Raw genomic sequence first — 14067 nt, 5'->3', positions numbered from 1 at the left:
GCCTTCCAAGGGCTAGAATTAGCCATGCACCACCATGCCCAGCCCTAGACCTTAGCCTTTTGTAAGCGTGCCCTACCCTAACTGTAAGCATAAAGAAATGTTCTAATAGTCTTTCATTTCATTTTATTTCAGTCTGTCACCTTCTTGCAAGGAAGGCAAAGAAAGGCTTACTGTTATTTATCCCAAATTGAATGGAGGGGTCAATGATTTCATGTTTGTTAAGTGAAATTGCTGGAGAGAAAACACACTTGGCATTCTTGGCTGCATCTCTTTTCCAGGCTTCTAATTCAGCTAAAATTTAATGTTGACCAATATCCAGTAGTTTTCCTTTGTATTCTAGGCCCTAACCACCAAGATCTTTGCTCACTTTCTTTTCCTTTCTTTCAATTTCAGAATAGGATGCCCTCTACTATCTCACAGAAATAGAGGTTGTGACTATCTTTATTTTTCTATTACTTTATTCGTTGTTGCTTTCTGCCTTCCCCTACCCCTCCTTCCATCATCCCTTCCTCTCCTCCTTCACTCTTTTCCTTATTTCCTTCTGTTCTTTGAATTGTTGGTTTTGCTGCCTCAGACTCTTGGTTGCTTGACTCTAGGCATGCATTACATGGTCTAGCTCTTGGCTGCTTCTATCTCCAAACCATCTTAAGAGGAATAAGAAAGTGGCTTTGCTTGATACTATGCTGGAATCTTCCATCTGCATTCACTATCCCCTTCTCTCTCTCATCCCTTCAGGGACCTTGTTTTTTTACTGATTAAGCCTCTTCTCTCCCTGCCCCCAACACCTTTTTTTCTCTTTTGTGTTTTTGTTTCTTTGCTCATATTAGACTTTTACTTAATTTTCTCATCTTAACAAATCACGTTGCTGTGCTGTCATCTACTTTCAACTCCTCTACCCCTACCATCATGGTCAATTTCTTGAAAGCCTTCTCTCATATGTGAGCCTAGTCTTTAACAGCTGAACCATCTAATTCCAGCACTAGGGAGACAGAGGCAGGCAGATCTCTGTAAGTTCAAAGCCAGCCTTGAACTAACAGAGTGAGTTCCAAGACAGACAGGGCTACACAGAGAAACCCTGTTTTGAAAAACAAAAACAAAAACCAAACAAATAAACAAAGCCTTCTTTTTAGTCTTTGATTTGAAATGTGAGTCTATGAACTAATTTTAATACTCACTTGAATAGGATAAGAGTTTTGCTTTACTTTATATGGAAAATCAAAAGACCCAGGATAGCCAAAACAACCCTATTCAACAAAGGAATGTCCAGAGACATCACCATCCCTGATCCCAAGCTCTATTATAGAGCTATAGTACCGAAAACAGCTTGTTAGTGGCACAAAAATAGACAGGTAGGCCAATGGAATCAAATTGAAAACCCTGATATTAACCCACACACATATGAACACTTGGTTTTTGACAAAGAAGCTAAAATTATACAATGGAAAAAAGAAAGCATCTTCAACAAATGGTGCTGGCATAACTGGATGCTGGCATGCAGAAGACTGCAGATAGATCCATGTCTATCACCATGCACAAAACTTAAGTCCAAATGGATCAAAGACCTCAACATAAATCCAACCACACTGAACCTCTTAGAAGAGAAATTGGGTGGTACCCTGGAACGAATTGGTACAGGAGACAGCTTCCTGAACATAACACCAGTAGCACAAACACTGAGATCGATAATAAATGGGACCTACTGAAACTGAGAAGCTTCTGCAAGGTAAAGGACACAGTCAACAAGACAAGAAGGCAACCCTCAGATTGGGAAAAGTTATTCATTAACCCCACATCTGACAGAGGGTTGATCTCCAAAATTTGCAAAGAACTCAAGAAGCAAGTCTCCAAAGCACCAAAAGATCCAATTAAAAAGTGGGCTACAGAACTAAATTGAGAATTCTCAATAGAGGAGTCTAAAATGACTGATAGACAAGAAAGTGTTCAACATCCCTAGCAATCAGGGAAATGCAAATAAAAACAACTCTGAGATACCATCTTACTCCTGTCAGAATGGCTAAAATCAAAAACACCAATGACAGTTTATGCTGGAGAGGATGTGGAGAAAAAGGAACACTCCTCCACAGCAGGTGGGAGTGTCAACTTGTACAGCCACTATGGAAATCAGTATGGAGATTCCTCAGGAAAATGGGAATCAGTCTACCACAAGACCCAGCAGTTCCACTCAGGCATATACCCAAAAGATGCCCATTCATACAGTAAGGACGTCTGTCTGTTCCACTATGTTCATAGCAGCATTATTTGTAATAGCCAGAACATGGAAGCAACCTAGATGCCCCTCAACTGACAGAGAAAATGTGGTACATTTATACAATGGAGTACTACTCAGCGGAAAAAATGGGATTTGAAACTTGCAGACAAATGGACAGCTCTAGAAGAAACCATCCCGAGTGAGGCAACCCAGTCACAAAAAGACAAACATGGCATGTACTCACTCATATATGGATTTTAGACATGAATCAGGGGAGTGCCAGCCTACAATCTCACTACCAAAAAGTCTGGGAAACAGGAAAGATCCTAAGAGAAATATGCATGGTACTCCAGAAAAGGTGGAATGAGGCAAGATCTCCTGAGCAGATTGGGAGCATGGGGGCAGGGGAGAGGGAGCCAGGAAAAAGAGAGGGGGAGAAGAGGAGGGGAGAGGAAGACATGGGGGAGCAGGAAGGTTGAGTTGGGGGAAGAATAGAGGATAACAGAACAGAATGAGAGATACCATGATAGAGGGAGTCATTCTAGGTTTGAAGGGAGATCTAGCACTAGAGAGATTTCCAGAGATCTACAAGGATGACACCAACTGGCAAACTAAGCAATAGTAAGAGCCTACCTTAAATGCCCCTCCCTGATAATGAGTTTGAAGACTCTCTTATATACCATCCTAGAAACTTCATCCAATGACTGATGGAAGCAGAGGCAGACACCCACAGCTAAATACTGAACTGAACTCCTGGAACCCAGTGACAGAGAGAGAGGACTGATGAGCAAAGGGGTCAAGCCTGGGCTGGTGAAACCCAGAGAAACAGCTGACCTGAACCAGGGGGAACTCTTGGACCCAGACTGATGGATGAGAGGCCAGCATGGGACTGATCCAGACCCTCTGAATGTGGGTGTCAGTGAGGAGGCCTAGGTAATCTATGAGGCTTTGAGTAGTAGATCAGTATATATTCCTGGCACACAAATGGACTTTGCATAACTATCCTACAATGAGGGATGCTCTCTCAACCTGGACACTTGGAGGAGGGACTAGGCACTACCCTGAATGAAATTACAGACTCTGGAGATCCTCCATGGAGGGCCTTACACTCCCTGGGGAACGGAGTGGGGATTGGGTGGGGGACTGGGGGCACTGGTGGAGGGGGACAGGCGAGGAGGGGAGGGAGAGGGAGCTGGGACTGACGTGTGAAACAAGCTTGCTTCTAATTTAAATATAAAATAAATAAAATAGTTTTTGCTTTACAAAGCATTGATGCTGTGCCCATCAAACCAAGGAAATGAATCCTCTGGATCCTTCCTTTACATGTTTTTATTGTGAGTCAAGTTTAGCTTCTGTTTCTAGTACTTGTTTGGTACAATGTTATATCTATCTATCTATCTATTTATCCATCCATCCATCCATCTATCTACACACACACACACACACACACACACACACACACAACCAATTAAAAATGTCATGTGTGTTGATGACATCATAAGACCTAGAATGTTGAAGTCTCCCTTGTAACTCAATTTGTAAGACTACAGAATGGTCTGGAAGGAAAAATGCTCATTTTTGTTCAAACTTCAAGAGACTTTCAAAGGAATTTTCTTTTCCAATTCGAAAGAAAGGGAGAGCATTGTGGCCAACTATTCAAATTACAAAACTGTAAAATCATATAATGTTTTTCAATTGCATTGAGTGCGCACACATAAAACAATTCCTTATAACTCAGTGAGCAAGACATCTAAGAAGCAATGGTAAGAAATTACATGTTAAGGAAGCATGCTGTCTACCTCATTCCTTAAATGCTTTTAAAACTTTGAGTAGTTTAACAATTTCTCCTAAGGAGGGCATGGTGGTACAAGCCTACAATCCTAGTGCTTGGAAGTAACGTGAGAAGACCAGGAAGTTTGAAGCCAACTTGAGCAACCGGAGACCCTGGCACATAAGAAAGATAACAGTATTTTCTTATGGATTTATTCTCAATTAGCTAGCATCTTCCTGTTAAACATAAAGATTTGCACTACTGGAAATGACAGCTGTGTAATTTATGGATTAAAAACATCCCTAATAAGTACTTAGGGACACAATCTCTAGATCTCACCCACTTCTGAAAAGTCAAAGTGTTCCCGTCACATAGCTGATGCCAGCTATCACTTGGAGTCAGAGGCAGGAAGATTCCAAGTCTGCACCCCAACCTCTCCAAAGCAAAGACACGAGGAGCATGGGTTGGGAACAGAGGGACAGCTGTGAATGTAAGGAAAGGCAGAGTTAAAAGATGGCTGAAGAATGAGGATCAGGGTGAAACCTATGATTTCTGGCTGTTTTTAGGCCTACAATTTTTTTGCTTTAGCATAATACCTGTGAAAAGCCCTTCTGGGTCATCTTTTACTCTCCCAAATTACTACTTAGTTTCTATGTATTTGCTTTTATACATTTGATGACATCAACAGTTCTTGCAAGTCGAGTGTTTTGTGGGGCTCGGGCTTCTACATTGAGTGAAATAAGAAGTTGAGACCTCAACAAACTAAATCAGATCAACAAATGAAAAAACAAAAACAAAAACAAAAACCCTCCAAACCTCCATACTTCAAATGTCTATGTATCTCTTTCTGAAACTGCTACTATTATTTCATTTGTGAGCATCTTTCCTTTGGCATATTTTAACATACTTTCTCCATTTCTCTCTTGTCTATACCTTTTAAAGGTAGGTACTTCTCTGCTCATATGATATGGTATAGTATAATATAATTTATTCATATAATAGGGCATTAGATAAATGTTTGTTGGATACATGTGAGTCAGTGCTATTATTCAGGTCTCTTGGCCAGTGGTGGTGTTCTTGCTGAGTCTTCTTCTGCGTCTGTCTCTGTGCAAATATGTTTGGGTGATCTTGCTAAACCTAACTATTTCTACTGATATAAAAATGGTAGACATTGGATTCAAATCCTCAAACATCCTCCATTTCACAAACTACTTGTTCATTGGTTTCTGCCGAGAGATTAATAGACCTTAACTGGGTGAATTCTGCTACTGTGTTATGAATCCGAATCTATCAGTGAAGAAGTTAAAGCGGATTTTCTCCATTTCTGACCTTCGTGAGGAAAGCCAGCTTTTGCTTCTAGATGCTGGTGTGACTTTCTCTCTGGTCTCTAAAGAGATCCTGACCTTGGTTTAATCAATAAATCCTGTTTACACTCTGCCTTCTAGCAGACTTCCACCATTTTGGTGCCTCCACCCCAGGGATGTAGAGAGATCTTCACAGTGCAGCCTAATCAGGGCTTGCTAATCAGGACTTGATCTAGATATAATACTTATTTGAGGTTAAATTCTCCTTTCATTTCTTTTCTGGAATTCTGCTTCATTAGCAGTCTGGTTGCTGTTTTATAACTGATTCCTGGACTCTAGAGAACTTACTACAGGTTTTGTTTCCTTTTTTTTTTAACATGGAAAGCATCTAAACATCTCTCTTGCCTGTCAAAATGAGAAATCTCAGTGTACATTAAGACTTTCATGCTCCCCATCTTCCAGTGATGGAGACAGATCCAAAACAGAGTTTAAAAGTGATTATTCCTATTGTTCTTTTTCATAGCTCTTCCTTTGAGCAAATCCATTTTTTTTAAAACCCAGCTATATTCTGGCTCTCCTTTGGACTCCTTTAAACTTCTTTTCTCCTGTGTTGTAGAACTTGTTTCCATGCCCTATTAATATTTTTTTTGCCTAAGAATGTTATCTATTTTTTTAGGCACATGAAAAAATGACAGTAGTGTCACAGGGAGCAAAAAGTAAATGGTTTTGGTATTTAAATCAGGTTAAAATGTGCCAGAGTCATGGTGACAGTAATATCAATATGAAGTCACATTTCTGGAGGCGCTCTAGACAACTAATTAAAAAAGGACTCTTTCTACTCAAGTGGATGGCTTTTTTCAGACATATGCTGCTCAGTTTCTCAACAGCTTTAAGTGTCTAAGTCAGAAGGGAGTTGTATTGGGTTATTGAAAATTTTTTCCTGAATATTTTTGTAGAATGAGTAACACACACACACACACACACACACTTTGTATGAACTATTTAATGGTTTATTGTTTTTAATTTAACATGTTTGGTGTGGAATTTATTATTTCCATCAGAATATTTCACAAGTCCATTTCCTGAAAAATGGATATTTCTATCATTTGAGCCAAAATAAAAATGTGAAACTTTGATTCTGCACAATTTAGCCCATCGGGTTGGGAGAGGGGAGTTTTGAGGGGATCATGGGGCCTCCATTGTAGTGTTTATGGTTCATGAGAGGGAGACTATGTTAGGATCTCTAGGGCCAGTGCAACCCAAGGATTTGGGGTTTGAGATAACTTAAACATCATAATTCTTCCTAAGCCATCCATAACAGATTATATTTTGATCCTTTTAATTTCAGAGTAATAGACTAGAGGAGAAAAGGCAACTTCAAGAAACCCTCAGAAGAGACACATTCAGGGAGCATCACCAAAAGTAAGTTCATGCTCTCAGATTTATTGTTCAGATTCCAGACTCTGAAGACTGATGACTTTTCAGACATGGCAGGTGGGGTTGTGCACATTATACTAATCATGCAATGGAGTTCTCCCATCTCTGGGAATTGGAGATTGGGACAATACTACTCATCTAACTGTTTCCTAGTAGTCAGCTGATGAGCAGTAATCTGACTCAATTGGGCAAATTTGTCTCTGTAAAGAAGTTGGATACTTCTGATTATGCTGATCTCAAGGGCATTGTGTGAGGAGGTTGGTGTTTGAGGTGAAATATCCAAGGGACATCTAAACTAAGTGGTATTATTTTTTTGGGTTGAGGGCTGTTTTACTTTGTTTGTTTGTTTTTCAAGACAGGGTTTCTCTGTGTATACCTGGTTGTTCTGGATCTCACTCTGTAGATCAGGCTGTCCTCAGACTCATAGAGATCCATCTGTCTCTGCCTCCCAAGTACACCACACCCAAGCCTATTGTATTTTTTCTAGCCAAGAATTGAGGTATCATTTATTAATTATTTTGACATTTCAAATTGATGATTATAAACCAAGGTACTTTTTCTAGTATGATTTCTGAATAATAATACTTAATATGCTAATACTATACTTTGATAATGCCAAAAATGTACTCTTCCAACCTTTAAAGAGAAACCCATGTCCTAACTTTTAGTAGCTAGGTTGTCTGAACATGGATTATAAGAAGGCAAAAGCAAAGTACTCTACACTTTACAATGCAGTTCTAAATGTAGAGTTAGAATCAAGCAGACAAGGCTTCCAGATCTTAGCTCTGACCTTGAGCAAAACCTTGAACCTGAGTGTTTTGTTGGTTTGATCTTCATCTTCAGAATAAGGGTGATCATATCTGTCCAATAGGCCAATTATAAGGATTAAAGGAAATTCCTAAATGGCTTAAAAGTGCCTGGATATTCTGGGACTTGGGGTGGAATTTCTTACAGGAATCCTCGTTATATGGAACTGTGCAAATTCATTTGCTAGAGTCAATAAGGCAGTGTCAGTAACTAGACTCTCACCATCATACAGAGCATTCCCCGAGTGCTTCCAGTTCTCTCTGCCTATGCTTGCCCTTGCTCAGGGATCTCTCAGATGTCAAACTGCTCATGGGTGTGGCATTTCAGGATGTGCATCCTTTCTAAGTCTGGCGTCTCTAGAGTTATTAGAGCATTGGGCTCAGCCTGCGTCTGTCTTGAGTGGTGCGCAGACTCAGCAGTAAGAACAGAAAGCCAAGCTACCACCCCTGTGCATCGCCCCTTACCAAGTTAGGGTCAGGGCTTGGAAGCTGAAGGACTTCAGTTTGCCCTCGGTGAGTTTGAGACAGGGCAAGAGGGGCAAGAGATTCTTAGAGTTTTCAAAGGTTGGAGGCTGTTCTACCCGGCCTCCTATCTTTTCAAACTCCCCCGGCGCTGTGAGTTTGTGTTTTACTAAATGCTAAAGATCAGTCACCCTTTAATGTAGAGAAGAAAAGGAGGCCTTGCTCCCAGCCACTGCGCACACGATGGGCGGAGATGAATTCAATTACATGCACATTTCAGTCCTGCTTATCGTGAAAGTGCCGGTTAGCCAGGAAAAGAGGGAAGCTGGAAAAAAAATCCAAGAAGTACCTCAAATTGATTTTATAAGCCTATTGAGAAACACAAGAAGTATGGATACGGAAGGTTTTTTTTTTCTTTTAAGAACATTGTGTTTTGAGTTACTCTTGAAATGAAGGAGACCAATACCTGAAGAAAAGAATGATATATATATATATATATACATATATATATATATATATATATATATATAAATATATATATATGGAAGTACGAGAGGAACTTCTTAAAAGAGATGAATCCTCCACAGAAAGGTCTGTCTTGATTTTTCCTAGAACCAGTTTACAGAGAAGGAAAAGTCTAGCACAGCTGACAGATTCCTAACAGTGCAAAGACTTCACCAAACCTCAACCAGACCCTCTGCCTCCCACGCCCGAATGAGATTCTTTTGTTGCTGTCAGGCGAAGGAACACAAAATAGAAACCAAATAAGCAGTTCTTTCAAAGGAGTCGATACCTTGCCGGGTGCAGCATGCTGTGATGGGTGGTGCGAACAGCAGAGCAGGAGCAGTGGGCTTTTTCTGTTGAGAAGGGCAGTGGCGGAATAGAGCGGACTGTAAATCCAGCGGCTGGAGAAATGGAGAAGAGACGCGCCATGGCCGCCCCAGGTCCCCCCCAGAGCTCGGTGTTCCTTCTTCCCACCTAGCTCCTGACTCTGTTCATTTGCTTCTGATTATTTTTAGTGTTGTCAATTATTTAGCTAACAGGCAGAAAACTAGGCTTTTATTGACAACCAAAGGCACTCTCCTGAGTATAATAATGAAGGCAGTTTATTGAATGCCTGTGAGGTTGCTTTCTAATTGTACACATTAATCTGTCCATGCAAGCTGGCTGAAAATCCACAAGCAGATTGCACATGCAGATGGAGCACACGGGATGGTTTTTATGAAAAGACCTCCACAATGCACTTCTGGAGCACTGTCTTTTCCTTAAAAACCGAATGGCTGTGACTATTGCAGTTGGCGGCTGAGAGCAGACCTGATTAATGACGCATTAAGTTTGCCACTCTGGCTGGGGACATACTCCAGTTTCACAACTCGGAACCAGTTCTAGGATTCTCAGACCTGAAAGCAGAGGGCAGAATGGGCCTTTAACCTTGACATAATTTTCACTGTTACTTTTAGTCTCTATTTACTGCCTATAAAAATTCAAATGTGAGTTGTGTGTGTGTGTGTGTGTGTGTGTGTGTGTGTGTGTGTGTGTGTGTGTGTGCAGGTGCTTTCATATTAGCTGACAGCACAGAATGCCCAACTCTGAAGTAACGGTGAATGAGCCTCTATTTTTAATATCAAAGAGAGACTGTGGTTCTTTAGAACACCAAGTAAAATCAATGTCAATATTTTATTTTCTCAGGTTTCCTTTCTTTTTTAAAAGACATTTTATTCATTTTTTAAGAATTTCAAAGAATATATTTTGATCATATTCACTCAAATCCTTCCCTTAATGCCCTCCATCTTGCTATCTACTCCCCAAGTTTGTGTCCTTTTTTTTAGTCTAATAATCCACTGACTTCAGTATATTTCAAATTTTAATGATAATTTATCCTAGAAGTATTGTCAGTTTTATAATTATGTGTTTTTATTTTTTTAATTGTGTGGGGTTTTTTGATGGACTTAGGTATGGTCTTTTTTGTTTTTGTTGTTTGTTTTTTGAGACAGGTCTCAATATAGCCCCAGCTGTCCTGGAACTTGCTGTGTATTTCAGGCTGGCCTTGAACTGACCAACAATTGCCTGCTTAAATGCTGGGATTAATGGTGTGTGCAGCCATACCTTGCTATGTTTGGGTTTTGAGCCTGTTAAACAATTATAGTTAGGGTAGGATAGGGTCAGGTGATTTGCATGCTGATATTAGGAAATATAGAATTCTTTGAAGATTTTTTGGGAGTATATGAACTGGCTTGTTTAAAATTGTAATTCATCTCTAGTGACTATTTACTGTAAGAGATGATGTGTTTATGTCATCTAAGAAGTACAAAGTGCTCAGCTCTTTCAAATCAAAGTAGCAAGAAGCTGCTGTGTACATGAGATATGGAATGTCAGGCTCTGTGATAGACACTGAGCCTTTAAAAAATGTTTAATTTTCAGGTTAAATTTACTAGAGATACCTCATCCTCACCCCCACCCTCCCACCCCATCCCCCCACATTCCCTGCTTTACAGATAGAGCCTTGGATAGTTGAAAATTTCCAAATTCACAGAGGCAGTAAGTAACTCAGCCAAATTTAGATCCCCACATTTGGGAAATTTTGAAAAAATAGATGATTTGAGGGCATAGGGCACCACAGGGGGCGGGAACATCAGGTTTGGTGGTACCTGAGATGAGACTGTTGAAGAGGGCAGAGCAGCTCTTTCTTCCAAGGTCTAAATATGGTCTAGGGTGGGCAAAAGAAAGGCTGGAGAAAACAAGTCTAGTGATTTTTCCAGTCATCAAACAGGAGCAATAGCCCCCTCCCTAGGTCCCATCCTGGTTAATCCTGTGGTTGATATCAGGTTAGAGGGAATAAGTGTTCCTGATCTATCTGAGGTGCGACCTTCCCTCAAGTAGCAATCTTCAGAATTGTTTGATAGGACCAAGAGGTTCAAGTATTTTAAATGTATGAATTTACTAGTGTATATGGTGTGTGTGTATGTGTATGCACACGCGCACACGCATGCTCCCAGTGTACATGTGAGATCAAAGACCAACTTCCAGACATAAGCCTTCTCCTACTCTGGGATCCTGGGATCTGGGTGAGGTTATCAAGTTTGTGAGGCAAAATGCCTTTAGCCCCTGAGCTGTCTTGCTAGCCCAAGGATCTCAATTCTTTTTTTTCTTTCTTCTTTTCTTCTGCCTTGAATTTTTATTAAAGATTTTTTTTGTATTTAAATTAGAAACAAGGTTGCTTCACATGTCAATCCCAGCTACCTCTCCCTCCCCTCCCAGCCCTCCCAGTCCCTGACCCAATCTCCACTCCCATTCCCCAGGGAGGGTGAGGCCCTCCATGGTGGAAATCCAGAGTCTGTCATTTCATTCAGGGCGGGGCCTAGGCCCTCCCCCCCAAGAGTCCAAGTTGAAAGATCATCCCTCATTGTGGGATGGGCACCCAAAGCCCATTTTTATGCCAGGGATAAATACGGATCTACTACCCAAGGCCCCGTAGATTGCCTAGGCCTCCTCACTGACACCCACATTCAGGGCGTCTGGATCAGTCCCATGCTGTCCTCCCAGCCACCAGTCTGAGGTCCAAGAGCTCCCCTTTGTTCAGGTCAGCTGTTTCTGTGGGTTAAACAAGCCCAGTCTTGACCCCTTTGCTCATCAGTCCTCCCTTTCTGTCACTGGGTTCCCGGAGTTCAGTTCATGTTTAGCTGTGGGTGTCTGCCTCTGCTTCCATCAGTCACTGGTTGAAGGGATCTCAATTCTTAAAACTTTGGTTGGAAAACCTTTGGGAACCAAGCCCATTCCCCAGAAGGACCCTACTCCTAAACTGCTGTGCTCCTCCCCAGCTCTGCCCCGGGACTCTAACATTAGGAAGTTTTCCTCATTTCTACCATCAGAGTCATGTTTTCCTTTTACATCCACTTGAATAGTTGTGTGTGCTAAGCTCCTCAGAGGCACATCTACATCTCTTTTAGCTTCCTGGAGCTGAGAATCCAGACTGGTCTGCTGAACATGCACACTTCAGCGCCAAGTTTGCCTTCTAATCTGCTCCAGAAACTCCTATTGCCCTTCATGGGAACTTTGGAAAGACACTTAAGGGCCACAGGGTTCCCTTGTCTATGTGGTAGGCTTCAATCCAACCTTAGTCTTATCATTTAGGTAAGGTGACTGGAAAGTCATCCTGTTCATAGCTTTCTAGCTTATGCTAATGAAGTGAACTTGGAGATATAAAATCCCTGTGTCTGTTTTGTTCGGAATGAAAGTGAGAAGCTTCTGAAAGATCCAGTCTGAGGGAAGTCCTTACTGATGCTTGGTAAATCATGCTGTTGGGGGAGGGGCACATCAGATTTCCTCCCTGTAGCTCACAGAGCACCTGTCACCCACCTCCTTTGGTTCCCATGAACGCTCCTGTCATGTTGGTACTTGTCATACTCCTGGGTGACCCCAGGGACTCCTGCAACATCTTTACCAACCGTCTCTTCTGGTGATTTTCTCAAGTTCTGTCACATTTAGTCTTTTTAATTTGTAAATTACATTTATTTATTATTGTGTTTATGTGATTTGTGTATGTAGACACATGCATGTGTAGAAGCCAGAGAGTTGGCTCTGCCATTGTGTCCCAGGGATTATGCTCAGGTGGTAAGACCTGACACCCTTACCCAGCCACCTCAACTCCCCCCATTTCCCCCCCTCCCCACCCCTGGAGTCATCTTACAGCTGCCCAAGTCAGTTTTTAAAAACATAGCTTGGGTCATGTCATGCCCTATTCCAAAAGATTTGATTTCCCATTCCTGTTGTCTTAAAAATAAATTTCTGTCTCCATAGTTAAACTTTGGGGTACGATGAGGTACTTTAGTAGGATATCAGAAGGAACTTATAGGATTTAGGGCCTATGCCAGGTAAAAGGGCTAAGGAGAGCTTTGCCCTGAGTTTTATATATCAGGAATCCAGGCTTGCTATATGATTGCCTTATTGCTTTAAAAAAATCAGTCATGGGAGAAGACTGTCACTGACAAAGCAGTAGCAGTCACTCCTTATAACCAGAATTTTCAGGTGTTTTGTCATTGTTAGGGTTTGCAGAAGGTTTATATGCGTTTTGGTGTTCAGACATTGTGTGGTTTGGAAGAAAATGGTTCCCTTTGGCTCACAGGGAGTGACACTATTAGGAGGTGTGACCTTGTTGCAGTAGGTGTGGTCTTGTTAGAGGAAGTGTGTCACTAGGGGCGGGCTTTGAGGTTTTAGAAGAAGCTGTCTTCTGAAACCTCAAGGCCCAGTATCTCTCTTCCTGTGCCTGTGGATCCAGATGTAGAGTGGAACTCTCAGCTCCTTCTCCAGCACCGTGTCTGCAGTGTCCTGCATGCTTCCCCCCATGATGATAATGGACTAAGCCTCTGAACTGTTAAACCAGCCCCAAATAAATGCTTTTTTATAAGAGTTGCTGTGGCCACGGTGTCTTTTCACAGCAGTAGAAACCCTAAGACATATTGCAGAATGACTTTATACTTTATATCACAGTCACATAACAACCTCTTCTGGTGTTAATATTACATGGAATTGTTTATTTTCCATTGGAGAACACCAAAGCCTAGACATTAGTACTCGGTTCATTTTCATTTTTCTCTGTGTCTTGTCTAATTTTTGTGTCCTGCATACATTTCAAATCTATGTTAATAAAGGTTTATGTTTCACTTTCTTTGGGATTATGTATTTTATCTTCATAAAATATTGAACACTTTTCACCTAGAATTCAATTTGTCTCATATTAACGTTGCTGTATCTTCTTTCTTTTGCTGGTATTTACGGATATATTATTCCATGCTTTTGATTTTTAACTCTTCTATAGATGTCACTTATAATACCATCAAGTTAGACATTTGTTTTTATGCTACCCAAGAGAATTTTTAAAAAATAAACATGATTTGCATACCTTTTGTAAGCATTAGCTTGTTAGATTTAACATTTTACTTTCTTATATTTTACTATAAAAATTCATTATTTTCTGCCTTTTGATCAGTGTCTTGTTATAGAACAGTCTAACTTAATTATCTCATTGCTGTAGCCCACCATTAGTGTTTCCCTCCTGGGAATGAAGAATATTTGGGCCTT

The 14067-nt window shown here is 40.9% G+C and overlaps 1 protein-coding gene across 4 annotated transcripts in view; it reads left to right on the top strand.

The window, feature by feature from the left end:
- Epsti1 (epithelial stromal interaction 1) overlaps nucleotides 1-14067 on the top strand; it is a 103651-nt gene that overhangs the window by 31731 nt on the left and 57853 nt on the right. For all 4 annotated transcript variants that reach the window (XM_040757803.1, XM_013114015.3, XM_021227674.2 and 1 more), the window contains one exon: nucleotides 6633-6706. In XM_040757803.1, coding sequence (XP_040613737.1) covers nucleotides 6633-6706 — 74 coding nt within the window. The remainder of the gene's footprint in view (nucleotides 1-6632; nucleotides 6707-14067) is intronic.

This window comes from Mesocricetus auratus, unplaced genomic scaffold, assembly GCF_017639785.1.
Source record: "Mesocricetus auratus isolate SY011 unplaced genomic scaffold, BCM_Maur_2.0 Super-Scaffold_2245, whole genome shotgun sequence".
Classification (NCBI taxonomy): Eukaryota; Metazoa; Chordata; class Mammalia; order Rodentia; family Cricetidae; genus Mesocricetus; species Mesocricetus auratus.
The sequence above is the reverse complement of the archived record's forward strand: the minus strand, read 5'-3'. Positions and strand labels throughout refer to the sequence as shown.